General features: G+C 39.5%; 1 protein-coding gene across 14 annotated transcripts in view; it reads left to right on the top strand.

The window, feature by feature from the left end:
* Reps2 (RALBP1 associated Eps domain containing 2) overlaps positions 1–27,636 on the top strand; it is a 223,985-nt gene that overhangs the window by 96,559 nt on the left and 99,790 nt on the right. For all 14 annotated transcript variants that reach the window (XM_051142318.1, XM_051142320.1, XM_051142322.1 and 11 more), the window contains exons 6-9: positions 12,600–12,738; positions 16,200–16,263; positions 18,939–19,081; positions 21,061–21,155. In XM_051142318.1, coding sequence (XP_050998275.1) covers positions 12,600–12,738; positions 16,200–16,263; positions 18,939–19,081; positions 21,061–21,155 — 441 coding nt within the window. The remainder of the gene's footprint in view (positions 1–12,599; positions 12,739–16,199; positions 16,264–18,938; positions 19,082–21,060; positions 21,156–27,636) is intronic.

The following is a 27,636-nucleotide window of genomic DNA, read 5'->3' on the forward strand; positions in this document are numbered from 1 at the left end:
GCCCTGGAGATAATTGTTTGGGTTTTTGTGCTATGAAAGTTATTGGTGGGTGGATTGGATCAGGATTCTGGGAAGATAAGTAGAGCATAGAGTATTCTATGGAAGGTTAGGATGGGGCCAAGTAGAGTGATTATAGTGGCCTCATGAAATAAAAGAAAGTCAACGAATAAGCCACGCTAAGCACCATCTCAGTTACTGCTTATCTTAGGAAGTGGCCCACAAGGCAGCTTAGGGCCATCAGAACTCACCCAGGCTTTCAGAGATTTATTTTGAGGTACCATTCGATTGCTCTGCGTATCCCACACATGTGTTGAGTTAGATTTCAGGCCTGTTCTTAGCGATAGTAAATACAGCCCCTCTGTGTTATTTATTTAGTTCTCTCCTTCCACCTAAAGTAGAAAAGAGGGAGGAAGAGGATGTGTGTATGCTTGAGTAAAGAGATAGAACTAGTTTGAGTCTTTTATAGTTATATATTATGTGCTCATTCTTGACTTGAGACATTGCTTACCAATTCATTCTCCACTTTACTTCAAACCCTAGCTAGACTTTTATACCATTTCCTAAGAAATAATGAGGTTTGTGTGTCTAATGTGTATTTTTACCTCACTATGTCTACTGTAAAACCCGTAGTGCCATAGAGTGGCACTATGACCACAAGGAGGATTTTATTTTGTACCAATCCTCCTGCTACTTGTTTCTTTTGCTTGTTTATAGTTCCTTTTGTAGTTTTCTAGCCATTATTCTTTAGGAAAGAAATATTTTACTTTAAGTGATACTGAAGTTTATTTTTTCTCAGATGAAAGCTTAAAAAAATCTATGTCTGTATTTTTCAATAAGTGCTCACTACTCTCTGAAAATTAGAGTCTATTTGCTTTGTTTCTTTTCTGCTAGTCACCTCTAATATAAATTTTTTTTATTATAAGGTGAGACTACTAAAGAAATATTGGGTTGCTGAATGAAAACTCTAGGAAAGTACGTATCTGGGAGAGAAGCTGAAGGATATTTGTAGGAATCAGATACTAATTCAGCAATTATCAGAACTGATCAGAGTGTTGACTTAAGGCCTGAAAACATTTATATTTAGAGGCAGAGGGCAAAGAGAGAATGGTAACAAATAATAGCCATAGATTTAATGGTATTACAACTGGGTGGTTAGACTACAGATAAATGCAAATGAGCACATTCCATTTGTGGCATTAGTGCTCTCCCACAAGGTGTAAGGAATTGCATGGAAGGCTTATTATAGCCAGAACTTTATGAGGAGTAGTTAGGGTGCACACTGAGTTGATAGGTAGCAGCTCCTCTGATTAGTTGTTTTAGATGTAGCTAAAAATACCCAAATACACTTTGTAAATTTAGAACTAAGAGTGGTTTTTGTTTCTGAATTACTCTCCAGGATCCTTTGGTCTTAGTTATAGAATAGGCTGTTAATATGTAAACCTCCTTTATAAGGACATCATTTTAGCCCTTGGCCCATCTGTTTTCTTCTTGTTGTGAACTGAGGAGTAGTGTCATGGCTTCTGTCCCAACAACAGTAGTGACTACTGGATGAGTGTATATTTGGTCTGAATGCTGCTTGGCCCTTTCAGTCTTTCCAACAGTCTTGCTCATTAGGTATTATATTCATCCATCTGGAAATATTAGTACATAGCTTTTGTGAGTCAGCAACCATTCCAGTGTTACTTTGAGGACTACAAATTTGTTCTCAAAGCACTTGGAGCCAAGTTGAGAAGGTGAGTTCAAGTCATCCGATCTCATGTATGCATGTAGAATTGCAAACAGAGGATCACTGGAAGGATAAGGATTGTTTTAGTGGTATGTAACAGTAAACTCCATCATAGGGCTATAATGTAAGGGTGGCTTCCTCAAACAAGTGATACTTGAGCTGAGCTGTGAAGCATGAAGTGGGACTTAAGTTGACTAGGCAATGATGGAGCCGCAAGGTAAGGAGAGGAATCCTCCAAGTCTTGGCAGGAGTCTTGACAAAAGGCATTCACTGAGCAGGGGCTCTTAATTGCGGACAACAGGAGCTCCTTTGACTAGTTTCAACAAAGGTGCTTAATAATAGGCAATATGGATAACTTATTACAATTTTGAGAGACCAAAAGAAACGCTAAGCCTATAGGAACAAACCCTCAAGTCCCACAGATAAACTAGGCAACTATGGGAATCTCGCCTCTGCCACAGTAAGAAAGCTACAGGATTGGGAGATACTGCCATTATTTCACCACTACTGCCACACTGTGTGTGACCCCAACAAGCCACATGAAAGCCTCGTTTACCACTTCTTTCACCCTGTAACTTGTATATGAATCAGGCTTCCTTTGGTGTGTTTGTTTAATGGAACCCATGTCTCATCCGGAATTCTAGCACCAAGTGTTTGGTTGGATGTTACTATTTTTTTTTTAAATTTTAATTTTTATTATGCAGCCTGTGCAGCATAGAGACTTATGCTAAGAGGGGACAAAATGTATTTTGAGTGAGCCAGTCTGCCACATATTACATAGAGAACAGTCATATTTGAGCTAAAGGAAGACTGGAGTGACTAGAGCCTGGGCTGGGAGGGAGATGAGACTAGAGATCAACTTGCACTGTATGGTACCTTCAGTCTGTAGCATAAATCTCAGAAGTATTTCTTGTTTTTAGCCTGGGTTCTTGAAGCATCTGTTTCCCATCTGGCCTCACGCTATCTTGAGTGTGAAAGGGAGAACATCCTGGCAAAGGCAGGCAACCTTGACCCGACCTACAAGGATGGGAGTAGAACATTCTTACACTATTTTTGGAGCAAACTCTCCTCCTACTGCTGATTTCTTCTTTTCTTCTGGTCTTCTCTAAGCATCAAGAAAATCCCTGACAGTTGCAAAGGATACCTTTCCTTCTGGAGTAGTAGACCTTGGCATCTTATGTAAGAAGTGTTTCTTATGTTCATCAAAATAGTGTTACGTATGAAAACAACAGTGAACTAGTTGTCTATAAACATAGTAGCCTGCCTTACAGATTCTTTCAACATGTGAAAACATGCTAGATGTCTAAAGAGAGGTTTTTCTGGATAATCTAATAGTCCACCAGCTGAAATCTGAAACTACATCAGATGATGGGAGAAGGTATAAATCTAACATAATCATTTATATCTCAGGAGCAGATCCCTGACCCACAAAACAGATTTAGGTATTGCCTTTAGGTTCTTTCTGAAAAGGAAACAATTCCTTATTGTAGGATGGATGGATAGATAGGAAGAGATAGCCATAGAGCTTGATGGTAGAGAGTTCATATTCTGCCTCTTATTTCTAGGCACATGGTCTTGGTAAATTACCTCCTTTACCTAATCCCCAGTTTCCTGTTCAACAAATTGGAAATAATGAGTCTTACTTTCAAGAGTTATTGCAGGGATGAAAATAGATATATTGGATACTTACAGTAGCTATCATTTAGCAGAGTGGTAAATACATGTTCCCAAATATTCATTTATGTTTATGGGCATAGCTTTCTTTTATTTGAGAATTTCATATATGTATATAATGTATTTTGATAAAATTCCCCCCTTTTCTTCCCCTCCATCTTCTCCATATGCCACAGCATTATTTCTTACCAGCTTCATATACTCTTTTTAAAAATTCCTTTGAATCGGCTGTATGTGCATGGGTAAAGGACAATCTACTGAGGCGTGGGTATCCAAGAAAACTGGCTCTCCTTCCCACAGCAGCCATCACTTACCAATAGCTCCTCAGCTAGAGGTGGGACTTCCGGAGCCCCTCCATATGCTGGGATTTTAGTGACTTGGTTTTGTGTAGGTCTTTATTTAGCCACAGTTGCCGTAAGTTCATGTGGGCAATGAGACTGTCATGTCAGACAAACATGATTTTACTTCAGATGTGTACTACCTCTGGCTCTTGTATTCTTTCTACCACCCTCTTTCATGAGGATCTTTGAACCTTGGAGACATGGGGGGTGTACTATAGTTATTCATTTAGAACTGAGCACTCCGTAGTCTTAGATTCTTTATACACTGGCCATTGCAGGACTCTGTATTGATCACCAACTGCTGCGGCAAGAAGCTTTTCTGATGAGAGTTGAGAGACAGACTAACTTAGGGGGCAGTTTATTATTGTATTCATTTAGCAGAATAATAATAGTAGTAAGTTCTCCCCTAGGGCAAATGACTTAGCTAGCCATGGGTTTTTGGCCCAGTTAACGGGACCAAGCATGACTTCTGTCTTGTGGAGTGGCCTTTAAAGCCAACCAGAAAGTGGTTAGCCACTCCTATAACATTTTTGCTTCTATTACATCAGTGGGAATATCTGAGCAGAGTGGTCAGTGCTGTGAAAATTTAGGTACCTTAAAACCTAGCAACTGAACAATATGATAGGCAGATTTGGGCCCAGGGGTCCCGCTCAAACTAAGGCACCAGCCAAGGACAATACAGGAGGTAAACTTTAAACCCCTTCCCAGATCTAGCCAATGGTCAGAATATTCTCCACAGTTGAGTGGAGAGTGTGATACGACTTTCTCACGTACTCTGGTGCCTCACATTTGACCATGTCCCCTGGAGGGGGTGACCTGGTGGCACTCAGAGGAAGGACAGCAGGTAGCCAAGAAGAGACTTGATACCCTATGAGAATATATAGGGGGAGGTAATCCCCCTCAGGAACAGTCATAGGGGAGGGGAATAATGGAAAAATGGGGGGGGGGAGGGAGGAATGGGAGGATACAAGGGATGGGATAAACATTGAGATGTAACAAGAATAAATTAATAAAAAAAAAGCTAGCAACTGCATACTATACATTAGGTGCAGAGAGATCTCTGCAGTTTAACATTAACCTAAGGTGGTGAAATTTGAGCTCTAGATTACTTTGGAAAATTATGGCTAAAAGTAGTTTTTGTATTGTTTCTGTTAAGGCTACAAAGGGACTTTAGTCTAAAATTGCTCTACTTCCATAGGTGAAATGGCTGAAGTCTAAGACAGCAGCATTTACAGAAGTCTTATTGTCTAAGCAGAAATGTTCTGTGGCTGAAACAGTATCCACACCCTTTAAACATTCTGCCAGACAATACTTACTTGTAATTCCTATTATTCACCTTTGTGTGATTTTTTTTTAAAAAAGGTACTTTGAGGGTAAACTTCACCTTTGGGTATTTTATTAATAGCATTACTTTTAATAAGTCTTTTGATGTCTCTTTCATTACAAACAGCACATTTTCCCTAGAGATAATAACTTGCAGGACCAAATATTTACATTTCATTTGAAACAAAATCAAGGAGTTGAATGTTTTAGATACAAGCAAATATAATTCTCCTGTGTCTAGAGAAACTGCATAATGAGCCATATGTTTGTAGATTATATAGACAGATGTGGGAGAATGTTCTTTCTCCTCATGTTCTTTTTTGTTTTTCCTTTTGCAGACAGGGTCTCAAGTAGCTCAGGCTGACCTCAAGGCAGTCAAGGCTTGTTTTAAACTCCTGTTCTCCTTGCATCTACCTCTGGAGTGCTGGGATTATAGATGTGTACCACCACCCCTGGCTTCTCATAATTTTTTTTTCTTAAAAATATTGGCAACAGCTGGTGTGGTGGTGCACACCTGTAATCCCAGCACTCAGGGAGGCAGAGGCCAGTGGATTGCTGTGAGTTCAAGGCCACCCTGGTCTACAAAGTAAGTCCAGGACAGCTAAGGCTAACACAGAGAAATCTTATCTCAAAAAAAAAAAAAAAAAATACTGGCAGAGCTCAAAACTGGCATCAAGTGGCAAGTATCTCTTCCCAGCCAACAAAATCAGTAGAGCTGGGGTTGAACTGGGAAGGCTTCTAACAGGTGGCCATTTCCTTTCATGCTTTGATGTCTTTATGAATGGCACTCCTTTTGTTTGCCCTGCCCTGTGTGTGTGCCATGACAGTGCTTCTTATGCTTGAGATGACTTTGAATCACCTAGAGGGTTGGTGAGTCATCTAGTGCTGAGTCTTACTCAGACTGGTCACTAGGAGACTGGGGTTAGAACTTAGAGCTTGCATTTCTAATAAGTTCCCCAGTCATGCCAATATGTATAGGGACCAGAGTTTGAGTAGGAAATACCAGAGTATCTCATGTTATCAAAACCCTTCCCTTACTGTTTTAAGATGGCCTGTATGCCTTTCTTCCTTATTGGACACAACACTTCTAGAGAAGAAGATGTTTGTCTCTCAGTATGTTCCTGGCTATTAGGGGTTTGGGTTTGCTGTATTCAGTAAGTGCCCGTTGGATGGGTGAATGAGCATGTTACTTCTTATGTAACAAATTTAAATTATTTTGCTTCTTCTACTGGGTCAGTTTTGTGGATTATCTTAGCTTCAAGGTGAATGGGAAGTAATTTCTTCCTCCATATGCCATTATCTATCTGTTCCTGAAATAACTTACTTAGTAGATATGGAATTCCCACAAAGATTAGGCCATAGGTGAAGTACAGAAAGACAGACAGAGCTCTTACTTGATAGAGCTCAAACTTGGGGAAAAAAGGCAAAAAACAAATGGACTCATAGACTTCCTTTTTATTTTAAAGTTTTCTTTGTTTTTGAGAATTTCATACATGTATGCAGCAAAATGATCATTTCTACCTCCCATTTCTTCCTACAGGCCCCCCGCACTTTCTAATACCTAGTTTATTACTATTATTTCATTTTTGAGGCAGGGTTTCTTTGTGTAATAGCCATGGCTGTCCTGGAATTCACGTTGTAGATCAGGCTGGCCTCAAACTCACAGAGATCCGCCTGACTCTGCCTCCTGAGTGCTGAGATTACAGGTACACGCTACCACACCCAGCTACCTAGTTTATTTTTAATATAAGTTTTATTTATTTTTTGACAATTTCATATGAGTTCTATATGTTATTTTTCCATCTCCTCCATGTTCCCCAACTCTCTCTCAAATTTAGCCCCTTTTTAAAAATGACTACCATTACATGTTATGCATATGATAATTTCAATATGCAAAAATAACCTGCCTACTTCATTTAGTGTTACTCTAATATGTGTGTATTTAGGATGACCACAGGGTTGGATAACCAATTAGGGAGCTCATCCCTGTGGGCAACTGATTCTACCTCTCTCAGCAGTCATTATCTGTAGTGCTTTATCTAGGGAGATCTTCCCATTTCACAATGGCATGTCAAATGGAGTTGTCACTGTTTAAATCTTGTTTACACTACCAAATTGTTAAGAATTTATAGGTGCAGATTCTTTCTCTTATATAGAAGAAACAACCTGTCAGCCAATGTCCGGGTCCTCTGTCTTTAAAAATCTTTCTGCTCCCTATTCCTTGATTTTTCCTGAGCTTTAGAAGTAGGAGTTGTGTTGTAGATTTATTAATTGGGCCTGGACACCTCATAGTTACTTGTTCTCTGTGTTTTAACCAGTTTTCGATTTCTGTAGTAGTTTCCATTTGATTCAAAAAGAAGCTTCTTTGATGAATCGGGAGAGATGCACTTATCTGTGGGGATAATGATAAGTATTTACAATGCAGTTAGGAATTACACTTGTTTAGGAAAGTGACAGTAGCAGGTTTTCCTCCAGGTTTCATTGCCTCCCCAGCCATGGGTAGTTGTCTAGGTTCGCAGTACCAGGAATGGATTCCCTCCTATTGAGTGAGCCTTAACACTGATTAGGCAGCTGTTGGTCCCCCCTACACATGACAGCACTGTTACATCTTTCAGGGTATCTCGCCATTCTAGTCGTTGTTGTGGTTCATAGGCATCACAACTGGATAGACTGGCAGCTTGCATATCCTCTTCTGGTACTGAGAGATAGTCCTCAGGGAGGAGGCTTCTAGGTCAGTTGCAGCTTTAGCCCTCCAAGTCCTCTGTCTGAAATATGTGGTGTCTTTGGCAATACAGTCTTAGCTTCGAACTTTGGGAGGCAACCAAGGCAATGGCAGTAGCCTATTTTGTTTTGGAGGAGCTTCTAAATCCTCCTGACCAACAATTTCCCTGCCTGATAAGGCATGCACACTTGTATATTTGTACAGGTTTTTCCCCATCAAAAATTGTATAGAGGGGGGTTCGAGAGATAGTTGATCTTTCAGAGGACCCAAGTTTGATTCCCAGAACCCACATGGTGGCACACAACCACCTCTAACTCCAGTCTTAGGTTATCCAACACCCTCTTTTGGCCTCTGAAGACACTACATATTGTTGGTTCACAGACATACATTCAGGCAAAACACCTATACACATAAGCTGAAAAACAAAAGAAAAAGAGAATAGTATAGAGCAATGAGTGTTTCCATAGCTGTTGTAGTAAAAGACATACTCAGGGGCTTATTCAAGCTTGTTAATAAAAATAGACATGTGGCACACACCTTTAATCCCAGCACTCAGGAGGCAGAGGCAGGCGGATCACTGTGAGTTCGAGGCCAGCCTGGTCTACAAAGCGAGTCCAGGACAGCCAAGGCTAACACAGAGAGAAACCATGTCTTGCAAAACCAAAAAGAAAGAAAAAAAAAGTCATGACATACTCTTATGTATTTCTTATATATCTGCTAGGGACTGTATATGTGATAAAGTACAATTTGGCAGAGTTCTAGCTTTTGAACTCTTGCAGAGACACTTAAAATTATTTGAAATGCCCAAACTATGTAGTATTCACCATAATTATAAAATGGAATTTTAAAAAAGATCTTCAAAACACTTGGTTTGTTAAATCAATTGATTGGTGAACAAGGGGAAAATGATGGACACAGTTTAGCAGGCTTAACGCAGGTGACCAAAGGAACACAGTGTTCAGATGCCCTCCCTTTGTTACAAGGCCTTTTTCATCTTAAGGACTAAATGTTCCTCGCCACCTTACACTTTCTTAGAAATGAAGGGTTCAGGTGCTCATGGAAATAAAAATAGAGAGATCAGTAGAGTAGCCCAGTGGTTAGATTTAAGTGTGTGTATGTGTGTGTGCGCACACACGCTCATGTCCATATGTCCATATCACAGTCTATATGTAGAGGGCAGAATACAACTTGCAAAAGTTACTTTGGTTCCTTGGTTCCTTTCTTTTCCTATATTGGTCCCAAAGATCAAACTCTGGTTGTCAGGTATGGCAGCATGCACCTTTATCATATGGAGTCATCTTGACAGCTCTGGCAACCTGTTTAGTAGTTTTAAAAAAATATTTATTTCACTATGTGTGTATGTGTGAGGGCATGGGTGTGGAGATCAGAGGACAACTTGTGGGAATCAGTTTTGTCCTTCCACCACGTGGGCTTTAGAGATTAAACTGAGGTTGTCAGTCTTGGAGCTCTTACATGCTGATCATCTTCCCAGGCCCTATAGGGATGGAGTTCTGGAGCTCTGTCTCTGTGTCTCTGTGTCTCTGTGTCTCTATGTCTCTGTGTCTCTGTGTCTCCTCTCCCTCTCCCAACCTCCCTCCCTCCCTCTCTCTATTTAAGGCAATGAGAGAGAGTTTATTCTGTAGCCATTTTGAGTGACCATGGTTTGGGAATACAGATTTGTGTTACCACAAGTCCCATGTTCCAATAGTGAAGCAGTTTCTTAATGTTTTTATAGTTTTACAGAACAAAGAAGGTCACAAATCAAGGCTAATTTAAAATGCATCGGTGGGAATATCAGAGAGGCAGGTACAGCAAGATGGAGGAAGCTTTTCTGTAGGCCCAAGATGCTGCCTGGCGACATTCTTAGCTTTTGGATTGGTAAAAACTAGTGTCTGCTAAGTGAATAGATTCCAAAAGGTTTTTAACTGTGAGTCACAAGTTGTCAGTACTGACACAAAGGTGAGCAAGGAAGGGCAGTTCTGGAGGGCTAGAACTGAGATAAGGTAATTAGTCCCTGGACCTGCAGCACTCCGCTCTCTCTACGCTCTCTTGTGCAGTTCTGCTTAGTCAGCCTCTGCAGACACAGTTTCTCTTTTTGGCTCTTCATACTCGTTCTGCCATACTGGGTCTTTTAGATGTGTTTTATCCTACTACAAACTTGTCTTTCAGGATTAAACAACCTTATTACTCTTATTTTTTGAGACACAATATTACCATGTAGAATTTGAATTCTCTATGTAGCTAAGCTTGGCCTTGAACTCATGATGGCTGATCTTTGCCTCACCCTCCTGAATGTAGGGAGTATAGGCATGTACCACACTCCTATCTCTATATCACTTCTGTCCCCATCTCACAGATTCTTCTGGCTTCTCCATAGCTTAAGTCACGCCTGACCCTTGCTCTGAATCATGGCCTGGCTGTGTAACTGTTCAGGTTTTGCTTTCTCTTCTTCTTAGTTTGTATACTTATTATTTATATTTTTAATAATGAACATTTCACAAAAGTTGTTCTAAGAAAAGAACATTCTATGGCAAAGCATCTCAGAGGCCAGTGTGTTGTGTGTCCAATCACTATTGTTCCAACATAGCCAGATGATACCAGGTATGAGTCAGGATGCTCACCCACACATGGCTGCTGCTGCTGCTTACCCGTGTACTAGATTGTACTGGAGCAGGAAGTGACCATGGTTATGAGTACAGGCATGGGTGTGCATATGGTAGATATATGGAGAGGGCCCTCTGGAGCAGAAGGATGCAAGAAATGGAAGGATTTTATTATGATGGCACCAGAGGAATAGTTTTCTGGGAAGAAAAACCTGAGTTTGGTTCATAATACATGTGAGTACATGAGTAATTGGAAGTCTACCATGTGAGCAAAGAGTAGCATGGACTATAAGAGTCCTGATGGCCTGGGCATGGTGGCACACACCTTTAATCCCAGCACTTGGGAGGCAGAGGCAGGTGGATCTCTGTGAGTTTGAAGTCAGCCTGGTCTACAGAGTAAGTTCCAAGACAGTCAAGGCTACACAGAGAAACTGTGTCTCAAAAAAAAGAAAAAAAAAAAAGTCCTGACAGCCAGGTAGAGAAGACAGACTGTTTGGTACTGGAGATTGATGCCAGGAGGATCACCATCCAGTTGAGTGTTTGTAGACTTTTAAGTAGAGGGATCAATCACGTTTTCTGTCTATTCCAGATTCTTTTTGTCAGAATAGATCAAGACCTGTTAAAAAGCTACTAACACTACCCAGGCACAAAGTGATGCAAATAGGAAAGAAAGTAGCTGCATGTGAGTGGAGAAAGAACAGCTATGGGCTAACATGAACAGTGACTAGATCAGGAGGCTTCATTCCCTGGAGAGAAGGAATGCACTCCAGGGCAGGAGCTTCCATCCAGCAGTCCAGCAGACTGACACTTAGCAAGATTTCCGTACCTTTCTTTCCTCTCCTAGTTTCTTTTTGCCTTTCTTGTGGCCACCTCTTGGTTCCGTGGACATGCTCCTCAGATATTTCTTTCACCACTTCCACTTTACTTCTGTCTGCAAAACCTACTGTAGGCCTTCCCCCCACCCCTACCCCTTTGGACTTCTGAGCTCTTAAATATTCAAAGTTGGCATGCGTGCTGCCCTCTAGTGGCAGGCTTGATGCACAGTCTTGTTACCCTGCTCATGGTATTACCACCACAGTTCTCGCTGCTCAGCTTTGTAATTAGTAAATATTCCCAACTCATAACTGATTTGCCACTTAAGTAGGACCCAGGGACTTGAGTTTGGCTCCTGGATTTATACAGCATACATGCAACAACCCAGTTATGCTAGCTCACACCTATAATCCCAGCACTCAGGAGGATGAGTCATGATTACAGTAAATCTAAAGCTAACTTTGGCTACCTTGTGAGTTCTGGGCAAGCCTGGGCTGCAGTCTGAGATCCAGTTTCAAAAGAAAGGAAAAGAAAAGAAAAAGGACAGAAGAAAAGATTATGCAGTTATAGCATTGTCATATGTTCTGTGAAGAGCAACAGAGAGTCTGATGTTAGGGAGATGACTCAGCATTTAAAGCATTTGCTATGTAAATGTGAAGACCAGCATTCCACTGGGCACAGTAACCTGCCTATAATTCTAGTGCTTGGAAGATGGAGTCAGGGACCAAGCTGGCCAGCTAGGCTAGCCTTAACAGAGAGCTCAAGGCTCAGTTGAGAGATCCCTGTGTCAATACATGAGGTGGTGACCAATTGAGGAAGACTCCTGTTATCAACTTTGAGCCTCCCTCCATGTGCCACTGCACATACATCATACATGTGAAAAACATATTGTTATTCACTTAGATAATCTAAAAGGATCAAAATGGGGTGAATAATTGAAGATAAGAATAGTTTGATGATGATGATGATGATGATGATTATGGTTTTTTGAGACAGGCTTTCTCGGTGTGCCCTTGGCTGGCCTAGACTCGCTTTGTAGACCAGGCTGGCCTCGAACTCACAGCGATCCACCTGCCTCTGCCTCCCGAGTGCTGGGATTAAAGGCGTGTGCCACCATGTCTGGGCTATGAATGGTTGTCTTTTAAAACCCATCTTTGAACATATTGGAAATTTACATCATTCTTTATTCAGTATTTCATGTTAACTTTGAAGATACAGAAAACCCATAAAGCTTGATACCTACTTTATATCATAGTTTGTGTTTTGCTTAAATTCTTATTATAAGGCAGTTTATTTCCTTGAGGAAAATTTTAGAATACAAAATAACTTTCATTGGTGTTTAAGTTTTCCACCTCATCTCATCAAAGGCAAGTTCTGTGAGCACTTTTTTTTTCAAGTCCTTTTCAGTGGAGCGAGAACTGCAGGATAACAACAGTAATTACCCAGATGAGCCCTGGAGGATAACGGAAGAACAGCGGGAGTACTATGTCAATCAGTTTCGGTCCCTCCAGCCAGACCCGAGTTCCTTTATTTCAGGTGAGAGAACATGGTGTCCCATGTGAATAATGGAGAATATCGTGAGAAACCATTCATACAAAATGCATATTATAACCTTCTTTGACTCTAATTTGTATTTCTCTAAGGTGGAATTTCTTATTAAATATAACTCATGCTGGAAAAAAAAAAAAGGGAAAATTACACTGCTATTGCAGAAGGGTTAAATGAGATCTTGGGGGAACTTGATCCAGATCCTGTACCAATCAGCCAAAGCACTTGGAATAGTAGATGGTAGTGCCAAGGGACACCTTCAATTGCTTACTCATTGTATTGGAGTCAGGGCAAAGACAAAGTGTAGCTTGCCAGCAGAAGTCTCCTTATGGTTTAAGTTCCCGACAAGCTTATGCTCATGTTATTTATTTATTTAATTTTTTGGCTCAAGTCTTTCTTTGCTGCTTCTTAAAATTAGGAGTAAAAGGAAACTGGCCAGCATTTTCTCAATGTCAGTTCTTCTGGATTATTTTCAGATATCTTCATTCCTGCTGTGCCCTCATGTAAAATTCAAGCTGAGAGGAATTGATTTCATTCCCACCTGCCTACATTTTACCAGGCTAAAGACCAAACAGTAAAATAGGAGAATCTGGAAGAAAAACAATTATAAAACTTTCGTCTTACACTTCAAACTTAAAGAATAACAGTGTGGTTCGATCATTCTAAGCTAACAGTGGAGCATGAGTAAAGACTATTTTTAAATGAAATAAGATATATATATATATATATATATATTCTTGTATATGTCAGGGCAAACATCATTTTGGTAGTTGGTGGTAACGGCCTTGTGGAAGGTAGAATAGCATTGAAATAACAAATGAATGTACCACCATGATTTAGAAAAGACAAGCAGGAATCCAGGGTAACCTTACCTATTGCTCAACTGAGTCTCTTCCCAGCATATGCAGATATTTAGCCAAATATGAATAGTAAGTAGTTGTTAGAGATGGTTTTTAAATTTTCTTTCAACCTTTTAATTTTTTTGCAGCATTTCAAGTGTAGATACAACTTGACTTGCCACTTTAACAAATCCCCAAGGACAAGTGGCAGCATTTTAATCTATATTTTCTTACAGCCAAGATGATCTTGAAATACAATTGCCAGACCATTTGATTTGAAAAATATTTCAGGATATATCTTTGGGTCTCTTAAAAGAATGTTTCTGGAACTCACCAGTACAATGTGAGGGAAAAAAATCACAGATTCTTTAATAAATCAGGTGTTCATTGTTCAAAATTTTCTGATTGTCTAATAAATTCCTTTAAATGTTTAGTTTGGTCACAATAAAGAGGTTCATGAATGGCAATTAGTTGATGTCTTTTAAAATAAACATCTTAGTTGAGATATAAAACTTATTTAAACTGTGCCGTTCAGTGATTTTGGCTCCTTCACAGATGAGATTCATAACCTAAATTTAGAACCTTTCCATCACTCCTCTCTAATCCACCCACTTAGTAGGAGTTATTCCCTACTCCTGTCTTCTCCACTTGCCAGACCTAGGTCACGATCACAGTTCTACTTTCTTTCTGTAGACTTCTGTGTTCTGGACTTTTTATGTAAATGGAGTCTCTTTTTATGCTGGCTTGGTGGTGGGGCTGGAGTGAAACTGCATTAGGACTTCGCAGAAGGTACACTCAAAGGAGAGAGCACTTAGATCCTTTTACTCTACTCCTTCTTTAGCTGGTGGCTTCTGGGACACAACAGGACTTGATAGCTGGCAGCCTCTCAGTACCTTCCTCCTAATCTTTTTTTTTTTTTTTTTTTTTTGTTTTTCGAGACAGAGTTTCTCTGTGTAGCCTTGACTATCTTGGACTCTCTTTGTAGACCAGGCTGGCCTCGAACTCACAGCGATCCACCTGCCTCTGCCTCCCTGAGTGCTGGGATTAAAGGCAGGCGCCACCACTGCCCGGCCCACCTAATCTTTTTGAGACACTGTGTGAATAGTGTCTGCTGTGAAAGCCAGCGCTAGCTAATGGCTTGGGTCTACTGTGCTTTGAAAAGAGAGGATCCGACAGAAGACAGACTGATAGGAGAAGAGAATGCCTTTCTATCTTGGTTGCCATGGGACATTTGATAAATGGACTGACAAGTGTTTCGCAAGGTGGTTGGTTACATTGGTAGCCAAGAGTCATGTGTTAACATTATTGACAGAGTGAATTTAGGGAGAAGGCTTAGTGGGTTATTGGCTTTTGATTCTTTATAATTTACCAAAAGAAAATGAATATTGCTTTCGGATGCATTATAATCCCCTTTAAAATTACTTTTGTTTTGTTTTTGAAGCAGTGTCTCGCTGTGTAACCCCTGCTGGTCTGTAACTTGCTATGTAGGCCAGGCTAGCCTCAAACTCACAGAGACTTGTCTGCCTCTCTCTACTGAGTACTGGGATTAAAGATGCAGAGGCCGTGCCTGGCCTGATTTTTCCTTGTTTTTGTATTGCTGGAACATGTATCCCAGGGCTTCGCAGATGGTATTCAAGTACTCTAGCACCAACTGCATTCCTTCCTGTTCCTATTGCTTTAAGGCCAACAGGAAAACTTGTAATTGCTTTGGGAGACTTTTGACAGAACTTGGGGCTTTATGCTGTCTTGTATTAGAAAGGAGGCTTTTGAAATGTGAAACCATTGAGAGCATAAAGCATGAAAAATCTCAGTGAAGGCTAACATTTCAAGTGCGGCAGGAACAATCGGATGATAGCGCAATTTCAACTGACATAGGTAAATCTACAATGAGAAGAGTCCTGGATGAATTCTTCAAAGTGCCACCAAGAAATCTTAAATCTCATCGAAACTATTTCTCAAGAGGTCTCTCTCGTCTCTGGTGGCATTAATGATACTATTTTTTCTTTTTGCTTATCATTTTTGCCATAGTTTTACATTGCTTTTCCATTCTCTAAGTATAAATCTCAACATATTTGTTATTTTTGTTGTTTTGTTTTTTGTTTTTTTGAGACAAAGTTTCTCTGTGTAGCCTTGGCTGCCCTGGACTTGCTTTGTAGACCAGGCTGGCCTTGAACTCACAGCGATCCACTTGCCTCTGCTTCCAGAGTGCTTGGATTAAAGGCGTGTGCCACCACCGCCTGGCTTTATTTGTTATTTACTTAAGCAAATTTGAAGGTTTTCTTAGGAATTTTTTGTAAAAATGTGCAGATTTGGTAGGAGCAAGGCAGGATTTTATATGAGTTGTACTATCATTCTTCCTTTTTACGTAGTCTAGATTCCTTTTGTTTGTATTTTTCTGGGTTTTGCAGCAACAGGAATAAGTCTTTGGCCTTCAGACATGCTAAGCAAGCCACATGCTGCTTTTCTAAAAGGCCTTGTGATTGTTGTTGCTGGAGGAATAAGTGGTCATTTGGTAGAGACTGCTATGTGAAAAAAATGGTGATTTGATTGCATATAAAAGCTGCTCCAGACAAGTAACTAGTGGCTTACATAAATAATGGCTCTTCACAGGGTCTGTGGCCAAGAACTTCTTCACCAAATCAAAGCTCTCCATTCCAGAACTTTCTTATATCTGGTGAGTACTATCATACACTCATCTCTTAGCACTTTTGAAAGTTAAGACTTAATTTTTGTTTGCGGCAGAGTTTTACTCTGTAACCTGGGATGACCTGTAACCCACTATATAGCTCAAGCTAGCCTGAGATTTGTAGCAAGTGTCATGCCTCAGCCTCTCAAGTAAGTTTTGTTTTTAAAATTATTTTGGTGGTGCCAGGGTTTGAATCCAGGGCCTCACATATATCAGATAAGTGTTCCGCTGCTGAGCCACACTCCCAGCCCTGAAAAGCTTGTTTTTTAAATTGTTTTTTTTAATTGTTTTAAAAAACAGGTTGAGAGTGAATAGAACTCAAGTTTTTGTTGCTATGAAGAGTAAATGAATTATCATATGAAAATCACAATGAACAGTATCAGGTGTACAGTATGAACCCCAAGTGTTAGCTATTAATTTAAAAGCAATTTCCTCTGGTTGGAAAGATGGCTACTATTCTAAAGGGGCTGATTTTGGTCATAGCACCCATATGGCACTCCTGCCTGCCTGTAGTTTCAGCTCCTGGGAATTCAACACTCTCTTTTGGCCTCCTAGGACACTGTATTCATGTGGCATACACATACATACATGCATGCATATATATGTACATATAAGAAAAGTAATTTCCTGCTTATTCTTTCTTCATCCTGATTTCAGTCTAGGCAGTTGTGTACATGTGAGACATTCTGTCATGTATTTTATTTTTTATATTTTTTAACTTAGTGTGAGGCAAGGCGCCAGAGGACCTTGAAAAGCCATTCTTCATAATATTTTATAAGGTAGGGTGAACAGAAGGTTCAAGAACATTCTGGAATGAAGTTAAATTTGTCTATTCTAGATGCCTGTGAACTTTGTAAAATTGGCAGGTGTTTCACAGCTGGGCCCTAATTCAGCCCGTGCAGCTGCAGTGTTGGCTCTGCCTTGCAATGGAGGCCTGCCATTGTTGTAGCTCCAGGAGAGCTGTGTTGCAATGGTCCAGATGGTTCTTTTTGCATCTATGAAAAGGCTCAGCACTATAAACTCCTGCCTTTGTGGATTATGCTGTTATAAATATATATTAAAACATTGGAATATTTATGTAAAGATTTTTTTCATGAGGCATTACAAAATCATGATAGAATTTAGAGTCGCATAACATGTATTGTGCTGCTTATTGAAAAACTATCCCCATCATATCATGCATGCCAATGTGCCTAGGAATTTTGAGCTGGATTTAGGGTCTTCAGCCATATAGTCTGGCTTTTTTTTTTCAACAAGTCTTATGTTAGATTTTAAGGGTAGGAAAAAAGTGACCATTTCGAAAAGAATATAGTCTGTTTTGGCAGAACTCCCAGCTTTTATTACCCTGTGAGGCTTCTTTTTGTGGAGACAAATGCATGAAGGCTAAATGGCATCCTTTCCATGCAGCATCTGAAGCAGTTTCCAGACGCCTCACCCCAGGGAGCAGCTGTTTCAGGGCTGGTGCATTCAGAATTAGAGCAAGAGTCTCATGGGGATTAGGAGGATGCACATGGTCCAAAGCAGAGTTAAACCTTCCCTTAGAGATCTTTCCGCCTCAACAGCAACATCTTTTTAGTACAGTTTTACATGAATCTTATTTCTATACTAGTTCTAATACAAATATGCTTGTGTTTATATATCAGAGAGATGTCACTGTTTAAGGGGTCTTAGTTCTTTTAGCAAAAAGGTTTGTTTTGTGTTCAGTGAATAGATCTGTGTCTTTTAGTGAAAAATGGCAAGTGAAGTGAAGACACACCTTTTCAAGACTCTCTTTCTTCATGTTTGTCTTTTCCAGTACCAGCCTTTTTCTAGTTGCTACTTTTATATTAAAATATTGATGCAACCAACATTTCTTGAACCTACTTGTATTCCTTTATTCTCATTCTCTCTCTCCCTCCCCCCTCTGTCTCCCTTGCTTTTATTTTTTCTTGCTCTCTCACTTTCTCTGTCCCTCTCTCCTTTCTGTCTCCTTCCTCTTTCTCATTCCCTTGCCTCATCCCATCTCTGTCTCCATGTTCTAAACAGGGTCCCATGAACCTGAGGCTGGATTTGAAATTACTGTGTGGATCAGGCTAGTTTTGAACTCCTGATCTTCCTTCCTTTATTTCCTAAGTGCTGGGTATATGCCACCATGCCCAGCTCTCTAAGAAGAAAATCGTATGTAGAGACTAACTTGCTACCAAAATGTATACTGCTTGAAAATATTCCCTGAAAACTGAAAAAAAGAAAGAAAGAAAGACCTATGTCCATGCTCTGAATGAACTCCTTAGTGGCTGGCTCTGCTCTTCCTTGGCTCATTTCCAGCATCAAGTCTAGCACTCTTCACACCATGCAGACTGCAGTTATTGAGCAGCTGTCAGGTAACTGCAGAACCCCAGACATCACTTTTTTTTCCTCTCTAGAGTTTCCTATGCCTTGTCTCAGTGTTGAAAAAACAGACCTATCAGAGAGAAGAATTTCCATTTTCATTTACAAAGTGCCACTGATGATACTGCCACAAACCAGCTTGTTTTCTTTCTTTCAGTGGCCCCTGGGATTTCACATGAGTTTGCCTAGGAAACTTCAAGGCTATTGCAGGCTGTGGGCAGGAATCTGGGAATTGTGTGTGCATGCTTGAGGCTGATGCTGCATGACAGGCAACTTATGACATCTCTTATCTTTAGGGAACTCAGTGATGCTGACTGTGATGGAGCCCTGACCTTGCCTGAGTTTTGTGCTGCATTTCATCTTATTGTAGCACGGAAGAACGGCTACCCGCTACCAGAGGGCCTGCCTCCAACTCTGCAGCCAGAGTACCTGCAAGCAGGTAAGGCCTCATTGTGCACCAGAAACCTTAGCCATTTTTTTTCTGCATGCCTAATAACAAACTCTTATTTCTTAAAATGATATCTGGACACTAGGGAGTCCTTGACATCTGAAGGTTCTTTCTTTAACTTATATCAGACTTTCACATATTAGAATACAAGCTATAGGGATGATCTAAGGAAGTATAAACCATCTGTCTTTATATTTCTGGTGCCTTTTGAGTAGATTAGAACCAATATAATTTCTTTTTTCATGACAGTCATGGATGGCAAGTACTGAATCCCTCTGTTGATAGAAAATAAATCTTGTAGAGTCAAGTATAAGTTTGGCATCTTGAGACAGATCCTAGTATCTCTACATGGTATTGAGTAAGGTACTTCAAAACTATAAAGTTTTTTTTTAACAAAAAGGTGATAGGAATTATATCAGATACTTATAATCATAGAACCAATCCATTCCCCCAAATTAGAGGACAGACTTGTAAGGCTATATTTGTTGTTTCTTCCATACCTGGGTGACTGGTACATTCCAGGAGAACATTTTTGTCATATGGCATGTTAAAATGTATTGAGCTGTCACTATGTGAGAGGCACTGCATTTTCTCTGCGATTTGGGCAAAAGGGGGCAGCAGCTATGCTGAGAGGCACTGAAGAGAGGTGGAATATCCAAGGGATAGAAAGTTCAGGGCACAGTGGTTGGCATGTATAAACAAAGAAGAGAGGCCAAGATGAGGCTAAAGAGAAAAGCAGGAAACAAATAATGAGAAATAACATTGGCCTGGGTTAGGCAGGGAAGTGACAAGATTAGATTTCTTGTCTGCAATAATTCTCTGGGCTGCTCACCAGAACAAGACTAACCAAGACCAGAGGAGGACTCAGACAGTGTACACAGAGATGGAAGATAGGGTGGAGAGAGTTAGCAGCTGATTGTTGTCATTTGTAGCCTTGGAAAAGTGTTAGCTTTCTACAGGAGTCTGCCTTCTGTTTGCCTGCAAATGGTAGTGGTAGCCCAGCCAGCACTTCAGTGCACAGCAGTGGTGGGAAGCTGAGTAAGGGTTAAAAACGACACTAATCAAGTCTTTTACATCTAGTTTAATTTTCAGAAGCATTTTATTAAAATTTGACTTCCTGACAGTGTCTTGACAGATTTGATTAATAGATTCTATTTATTATCTACCCCAGTCTGCTTTTCCTCTTTGGAATATTAGCAACTTTTTAAAGTCATTGTGATATTTCTTCCTTAATTACTCGTGGTGAAGTAGTAAAGTAGAATCTGCTTCTAAGAGGTAACCTGGCTGCTAGGTGATCAGCTAATCAAGCCCTCATGTCAATGTACTTAGCTCCCCAACTAACAAGTACTTTTGCTGTTGCATGGTACAAGAGACTTGGAATATTATATCTTTATTGTCAGTCAAGAAGAATATATGCTTTTATTTTTGTTACTCCTACTAATCAAAGAGATACATATTTCATGAAGTTATGTTTGTTATATATAATTTCAGTTTCTTGTTTATTTCTAGCAATACCTAAAAGGAGATATTTTTTAGTTAATGTTCATAGTATTTAAACCATCTTTATAATTACTGCATTTAAAATTGTGTTTAATCTGATTAAAACTTAACATATCCTGGTAGCTACCATGGCACATTACTACCTTGCATTGCTAAGAGCAAGAACTCGTCAACTGGACTGCCTGCCTGGTGTCCAGTGTCTGCCTGTCACTTGCCAGCTGTATGCCCTTGAGTAGAAGTTGCTCACCTTTTCTGTCCCTCAGTTTCAACATGTGAGGAATGGGAATGGCCGTACTAGATTGAGTTGGCAAAGGCCTTCAGATGCTGTCTCATCACAACTAGTGATGGAAGTAGTGCGCGTGAGCAAGCCTACTCTGTTGTTACAATTAACAAGCACAGAAGACTGCAAAGGCATTTCACTAATGCTACAATAAACATCATTACATATTCTTTTTTTTTTCCCTTACTAGCCTTTCCTAAATCCAAGTGGGAGTGTGCAATATTTGATTCTTATTCTGAGCCAATGCCAGCAAGCCAACAACCCTGTGACTTGAATCGGATGGAGGTAAAAATCAAACAAAAACTTTCCCATGTTAATCAGGATGTATGTAGAAGTAAATGATAGCTTATAGCTTCACAGACTCTGGAAAATGAGTGTTTATGTCATATTCTGTTTATGCTTCATTTGAGGATTGGCCTTTCAAATGTGCACACTGAATAATGCGTATAATTCTTTTTCTTCATAAAAATAGTGTGTGAAATAACGACTGTCTCTTGACCTTCTGGATGTGAAATTATGTGTAGTCAGACGAAGGCAGATAATACGAGACAAGTTGTTTAACTAGGCTGTAAGTCCTTAGTAAATAAAGGAGTTATTTATACCTTACCAATGGCTATACTGTGTACAGAAATGGGATTTATCATATTTTCATACACATATGCCTTTTCACATAACATAATGATCTTCAGTTGCATCTGTTTCCTGAAGTTGCCAGGATTTCGCTTTATTATGACTTAATAAAACTCTATTGTGTATATGTACTATATTTTCATTAGTCATCTGTGTATTGGTGGATATCTGGGCTGATTACATAATCTTGCTATTTTGAACATCAATAAACATGGATGGACTAGTATCTCTGTAGTAGGACATAGGATAGTTTGGGTATATGCTCAGGAGTGGTACAGATGGGTCATAAGGAAGAGAACCTCCCCCCCCACTGCTTTCCATAATGGCTACATAGGTTTATATTTCCATTTGCCACATACAATGGTTTCTTCTGCCTCATATCCTTCCTTGCCAGCATTTTTTTTGTCATCTGTTTTCCTTGAAGACAGTCATTCTGACTGGCATGAGATAGAATCTCAAAACAATTTTAATTCGTATTTTCCTGATGTCTAAGAAAATTGAACACTCTCCCAAATGTCTATTGGCTACTTTTTTTGAGACAAAATCTAATGTCTCAAGCAATGGCCTTAAACTTGCTATAATGTAGCTAAGGATATACTAAACTGTTGATCTTCCTGCGTCTACCTCCTACCATATCCAGCTTTGCATTGCTTCTTTTGAAAATTGTCTGTTCAGCTCATTACTCCAATTTTGATGAAGACTGCATTGACTATGAAGTATACATGGCCAACACATAAAAATACACCCACCCTCTGCATTCACCAAGGAAATACAACTCGATACCACATTGAAGCCTGGATGTACCTGAGTTGGTAGAGTGCTTGCCTGAGATGTATGAGGTCCTAGGTTTGATTGTCAGCACTGCACACAGTAAGTGTGGTAGCACATACTTGTGGTCCTAGCATCTGAGAGGTAGATGCAGTATGACCAGGAGTCTGAGGCCTGTCTTAGCTATGCATTGAGTCTGAGGCTAGGCTGCACAAGATCCTGTCACAAAAGAGGATAAGCCAAACAAAGCATCACATTGAGATTCTTTCTTACCACAGTCAGAAAGGCTGCCATCAAGCAAACAGTGTATGTTGGCAAGGAGGTAGGTAAAAAGAAAGCCCTAATAAGGTTGTTGGGAATGTAAATTACTTCAGCCACTGTGAGAATCAGTATACTGACTTCTCAGAGTCTTCAAAACAGAACTACCATATGATCCATATATACCACTTCTTGTCGGGTCCCAGCCCGCAGGAAAAATCAAATCAGGGTTCACCTGAAGGAGGGAGTGGGATTGAAAGTAGGATACAGAGACGCGAGAAATAACGAATCAAGTCAGGACATTTCTGATCAAGATTCACTTTAATGCCGACTAGCAGGAACATATATAGGGCAAGGTCAATAGGATCTATTCTTATCTCACTCACCCTAGCCCCCCGGCAAGAATGCAGTAGCCTAAATCGCTCCCTGTAGAACTTCCTAGTTCTCTGAGCAGTTCCTTCTAAGAACTTCCTAGATCCTCTGGGTGGTAGCAAGTCGAGACTTTTCTACTTCTTTCAAAGGTAAATAGTCCAAGGATAGCCTAGAACACAAGACCTCGTGGTGAGGTAAAGGTCAGCAACTTGAAGGTCACAGCATACAGCCTAAGCACAGGATTTCTGACATGGCAGGATTTGGCATGGGTCCCCACAACTTCTTGCTATCCACTCAGAAGAATCAAAGTCAGCTTACTATGGAGATTCCCAAAAGCATGTTTATTACAGCACTATCCACAGAAGCTGAGTTGATGGAATTAGCACAGATGTCGATGAATAAAGAAAATGTGATCTATGTACAATGGAGTGTTTTCAGTTCAGCATAGAAGTGAACAAATTCCAGGTGAAGTAGTACATGCCTTTCCCTCATCACTCAGACAGAGGCAGAAGGATGCTTATGAGGTCCTCACCAGCCTTGTCTAGACAGGCCCAGGCCAGCCTAGGTGACATAGTGAGATAACTTCCCACAAAAGAATGAATGAATGAAATTGTGCCATCTGCAGGAAATTGAAGGTAACTAGAGATAGTAATGGTAAATGGAGTCAGCCTTCAAAAGAGAAATATCATGTTTTCTATAAAATGTGGTATTTAAGGAGGGCAAAAGGGCCATACAGGTAAAAGGAATGTGAAAGGGGGGAAGGGTAGAGGAGGAGAGAGGATAAGAAGGGCTAATGAAGGGCACAAATAAGATCAAAGCACATTACGTGTGTGGAAATAATACAGCCCATTGCTTTGTAGATTTAGTATACAGCAATAAAATCAATAAAACAGTTTACATAAGATTTTATTGGCTAGTGATTATATATTTGATGTTCTTCTAAACTCTTACTCATTGTTCTGTCTGCAAGTCTTTTAATCTGTCACAAACACATGGATTGTAAATAGAGTTTGGTGCCAGCCCTTTGAACAGCAACTCCAGTACAGGTGTTTTTGTTGTAAACAAACCTGAAGTTGATTGAAGTTTCAGGTCACAAGAAGTTTTCTGAATAACATACTTTTTCAAAGATAGCAGGGCTGTAACCTTGTATTTACTGTCATCAAGAATTATGGATTATACTTTTTGGTATATTGCATGTTAGTATGTTTTCTGGATATTTTTCTTTAAAAAACACCTTTATTGAGAAATGCCATTCCATACCTATTTAAAGCACACAGTTCAGCTGTTTTTACTATACTGATAGAGTTGTTCAACCATCAACATAGTCTAATCTTAGAACTTTTTTTTAGTGAAGTAGTGAATTTGTTGGGGTTTCTTACAGGAATATCAGCAAGGAGTTAGAGTATTAATGATTCAAAAGCAGCTGTGTCACTGAAAAGCCCGCCTCAGCCTGCTGAGAACTCATGAAAGCTGCATCCCTGAGGTGTAGGCACAAAACATTTATTTACATCACTCTGAATTAAAATCCTCCTGTCATTAGCACTCATTTGCCACACTCCCCATCACCATCCTCTGACAATCACTAGTCAAATTACTTATTATGCTTATTTATTCTCGGGGTGAGTGCACATGCTGTGCCATCAGCGTGGAGGACAGAGAACAAACGTACAATATGGGGCCTGGGGATTGAACTCCTCAGGATGAACATATCCGCAGATGTGGCCAACAAGTGATTTTTTTTTTTAACCCACTGAGCTATCTCCCTGGCTCCCATTAATCTTTCTTTTTCTGGATAAGTCTATTCTGAACATTTCATATAAATAGGATAATAGTGGTTGCATGGTTTTTCACTTAGCATAATGTTTTGAAGGTACCTCATTCTCTTTTGGTGCTAAGTTTTCATTGTATGGATATACCACCTTTTATTTCTTTCTCTTTGTTGCCTATTTTGGCTATTATGAACCTACATGTTTACGTTTTTGAATGGACAAATATGATTGGTTCTCTTTTCAATGTATTTACTAGTTAAATTATTGGATTGTGCTATAACTATGTTAAACTTTTGAGGAACCACCAAACTGCTTCCCAAAGCAACTGCATTTTTAAATTCTCTAACCAGCAGTGTATGAGGGCTCCTGTTTCCTCATATACCTGATAGCCCTTGCTCCTGTCATTTTCATTTACCCATCCTAATGGGTTGTAGGTAGATCTCATATGGTTTCAGTTTGAAAATGAACAGTGAGGTTGAACATTTCTTCATGTGCTTGTTAGCCATTTGTGTAGTTTCTTTGGTAAAATAGCTGTTAAAATCTTGTGTTCATTTTTATTTGCTTTTTTGTTTTTTCTTGGTGTTTAGGCAACTGCTTTACCACTGAGCTATATGTTCACCTAGATTTTCCAGTGATGTTTTGTGTTTTAAATCTGCATTGTTTTATTCTTAGATCATTTTTCTTCTTTAGTGAGGTCCAGGTGGAAGAAGACAATAAAAGAGATGTACTATTAGGATACATTGTCTGGCCAGATTTGTATTGCCATCTGTTTGCTATGTTAAGACCTGAGTATTATAAGTTCATGAGTATTCTGGGGTATGGAGTGATTTTAAGGCTAGCCTGGGAAACTTAATAAGACCCTGCCTCAATAGAAAAACAGAAAAGCAGGTTTGAGATATAGTAAAGTGGTACAGCCACTTGACTAAAATGCTATGAGACTCTAGATTCAACCCCCAGCACTATATAAAAATACTTTGATAATTTATTGGACATAATAGACTGTGGGTAGGAAATTATTGCTGAGACTTTCATTGTAGTGTGGAGAATCACCTATTAGGATAGGAATGCATGCCATATCGAATAGATTAAAGGACATGTTTGCTGCCCTTTCAGAAGGAACAGCTAAAATGTAGATGTGGACCAACTACAAATTAGCCTACAGAAAAATGATACCCCATAAATAAAAAAGTGAGAGTGCCAGGAAGATTTCCTCCTTCCATATTGGAATGCCAACTGGTGTTGTCACTGACTTACCATAGATGAAGAGCTAAAGGAAATGAATGACTCCTAAGAGAGGGAGACTCAGTCTTCTCTAGGAACTAGATCCCTGGTAAGCTATCCAGTCCCAAGGTGGTTAGCCCTAAGCACATGTACATAGAGGCAACACTAGATGGACTTAGCAGGCTGTATATATATCTACACATCAGTAAGTTCATAAAAATAATTATGATAGACTAGGAGGCCATGAATTTGAAAGGGAGTGAGGTAGACATAGGAGGAGTTGGAGGAGGAGAGAACATAGTAGAAATGATATAAAATTAGCACTTATATATGAAATTCCCAAAAAATAAATTAAAAATGAAGAGAAAGTTTACTTGGACTTTCATGTATACAACTTAAATTAAACATGGCCCTTTCAAGAAATACACCTAAAGTTTCTTCTGCAGTTGTACATAAAATCATTTTACTTTAAAATGAGTTAGTGTATACTACATTATGCCATAAAAGTGACACCAACACATGAGGAATCATCTAGATGAGGGTAGTTAGATCTCTGAGCAAGTTTCCACCTAGTCATGCTAAAGCCTTTGATTTTGGAACCATTTAAAAACCGGAAGCATGGGTTTGATTTCTGAGAAGTAGACTAAAATTAATCATTGGACCAAAACCCTTTATGATTTTGATCATCTTCCTTGCATTTTTACATTCATCTCTAAGTTTCAAGTATGCTTAAATGTATGTAATACCAAAGTGCATTTGGTGTCAAGACATCCTGTCACTTCATTCTCCTTCTACCTAGTCATTTTCAATTCTTAAATACCTTTACAGACTTTGTACATAAAGATAACATAAATATGAATATATTTTATCCTTCAATCACAGCAGAGGCTTTAGAGTATATACTTGTCAGCCTTTTTGATGTATACTAGACAAATATAATTATACATGTTTATGATGTGTTGATGCATGTATGGAGATATGCACACATTGTGAAACAGTTACCACAGTCAAGCCAAGTAGTTCCCTGATCACCGCGCACATGGCTTTGTTTCAGTGGAGATGTAAGACCTACTTGCTGGGCAATTTCTAAACATACTACATATTACCAATACTATTGTTAGAGTACATATTGGGAAGGCTTTTTTAGAAATAAATATATAGTTAGTAGACTTGAAGCTATTTGAAAGCAATTCAAAGGTGATCAATTTGAGTATTCAACTTATTAACATACTGAGAACTTTTCTAATCTGTGAGTTGGGGGAAATTTTTTTGAGACAGGGTCTCATTATGTAGCCCTGGTCGTCCTGGAACTTACTCTGTAGACCAGGCTGGCCTCAAATTTACAGAGACCCACCTGCTTTTGCCTCCCAAGTGTTGAGATTAATGGTGTGTGCCACCATGCTCAGCTTTAGGGGAAATTTTTGATCTGCTCATCAATAAAAATTTCTTATTCCACAACAAAGAGGCTGAACATCCAGTATATAATAGATCCTGGAAATTTTTCATATTATGGGGCTACTTATTACACCCTCTCCCTGTTTGTGAGAAAAAGTTTATAAACGCCAAGTTGATGCTTAGCTGACTGGACAAAGGTAATGAAAAATCTCTGGCTGAATCCCAGTCAAGATTCAAATTCAATGTAAGATTCACTAATAAGTCTTGATTTGAATGTTTATGTTTCTCAAATCTATTTTTCCTCTACGTGTATAAATATTTTGGTGAAAATTTACTTGTACCTCATCAGGAAA

This window comes from Acomys russatus, chromosome X, assembly GCF_903995435.1.
Source record: "Acomys russatus chromosome X, mAcoRus1.1, whole genome shotgun sequence".
In the NCBI taxonomy this organism is placed as follows: Eukaryota; Metazoa; Chordata; class Mammalia; order Rodentia; family Muridae; genus Acomys; species Acomys russatus.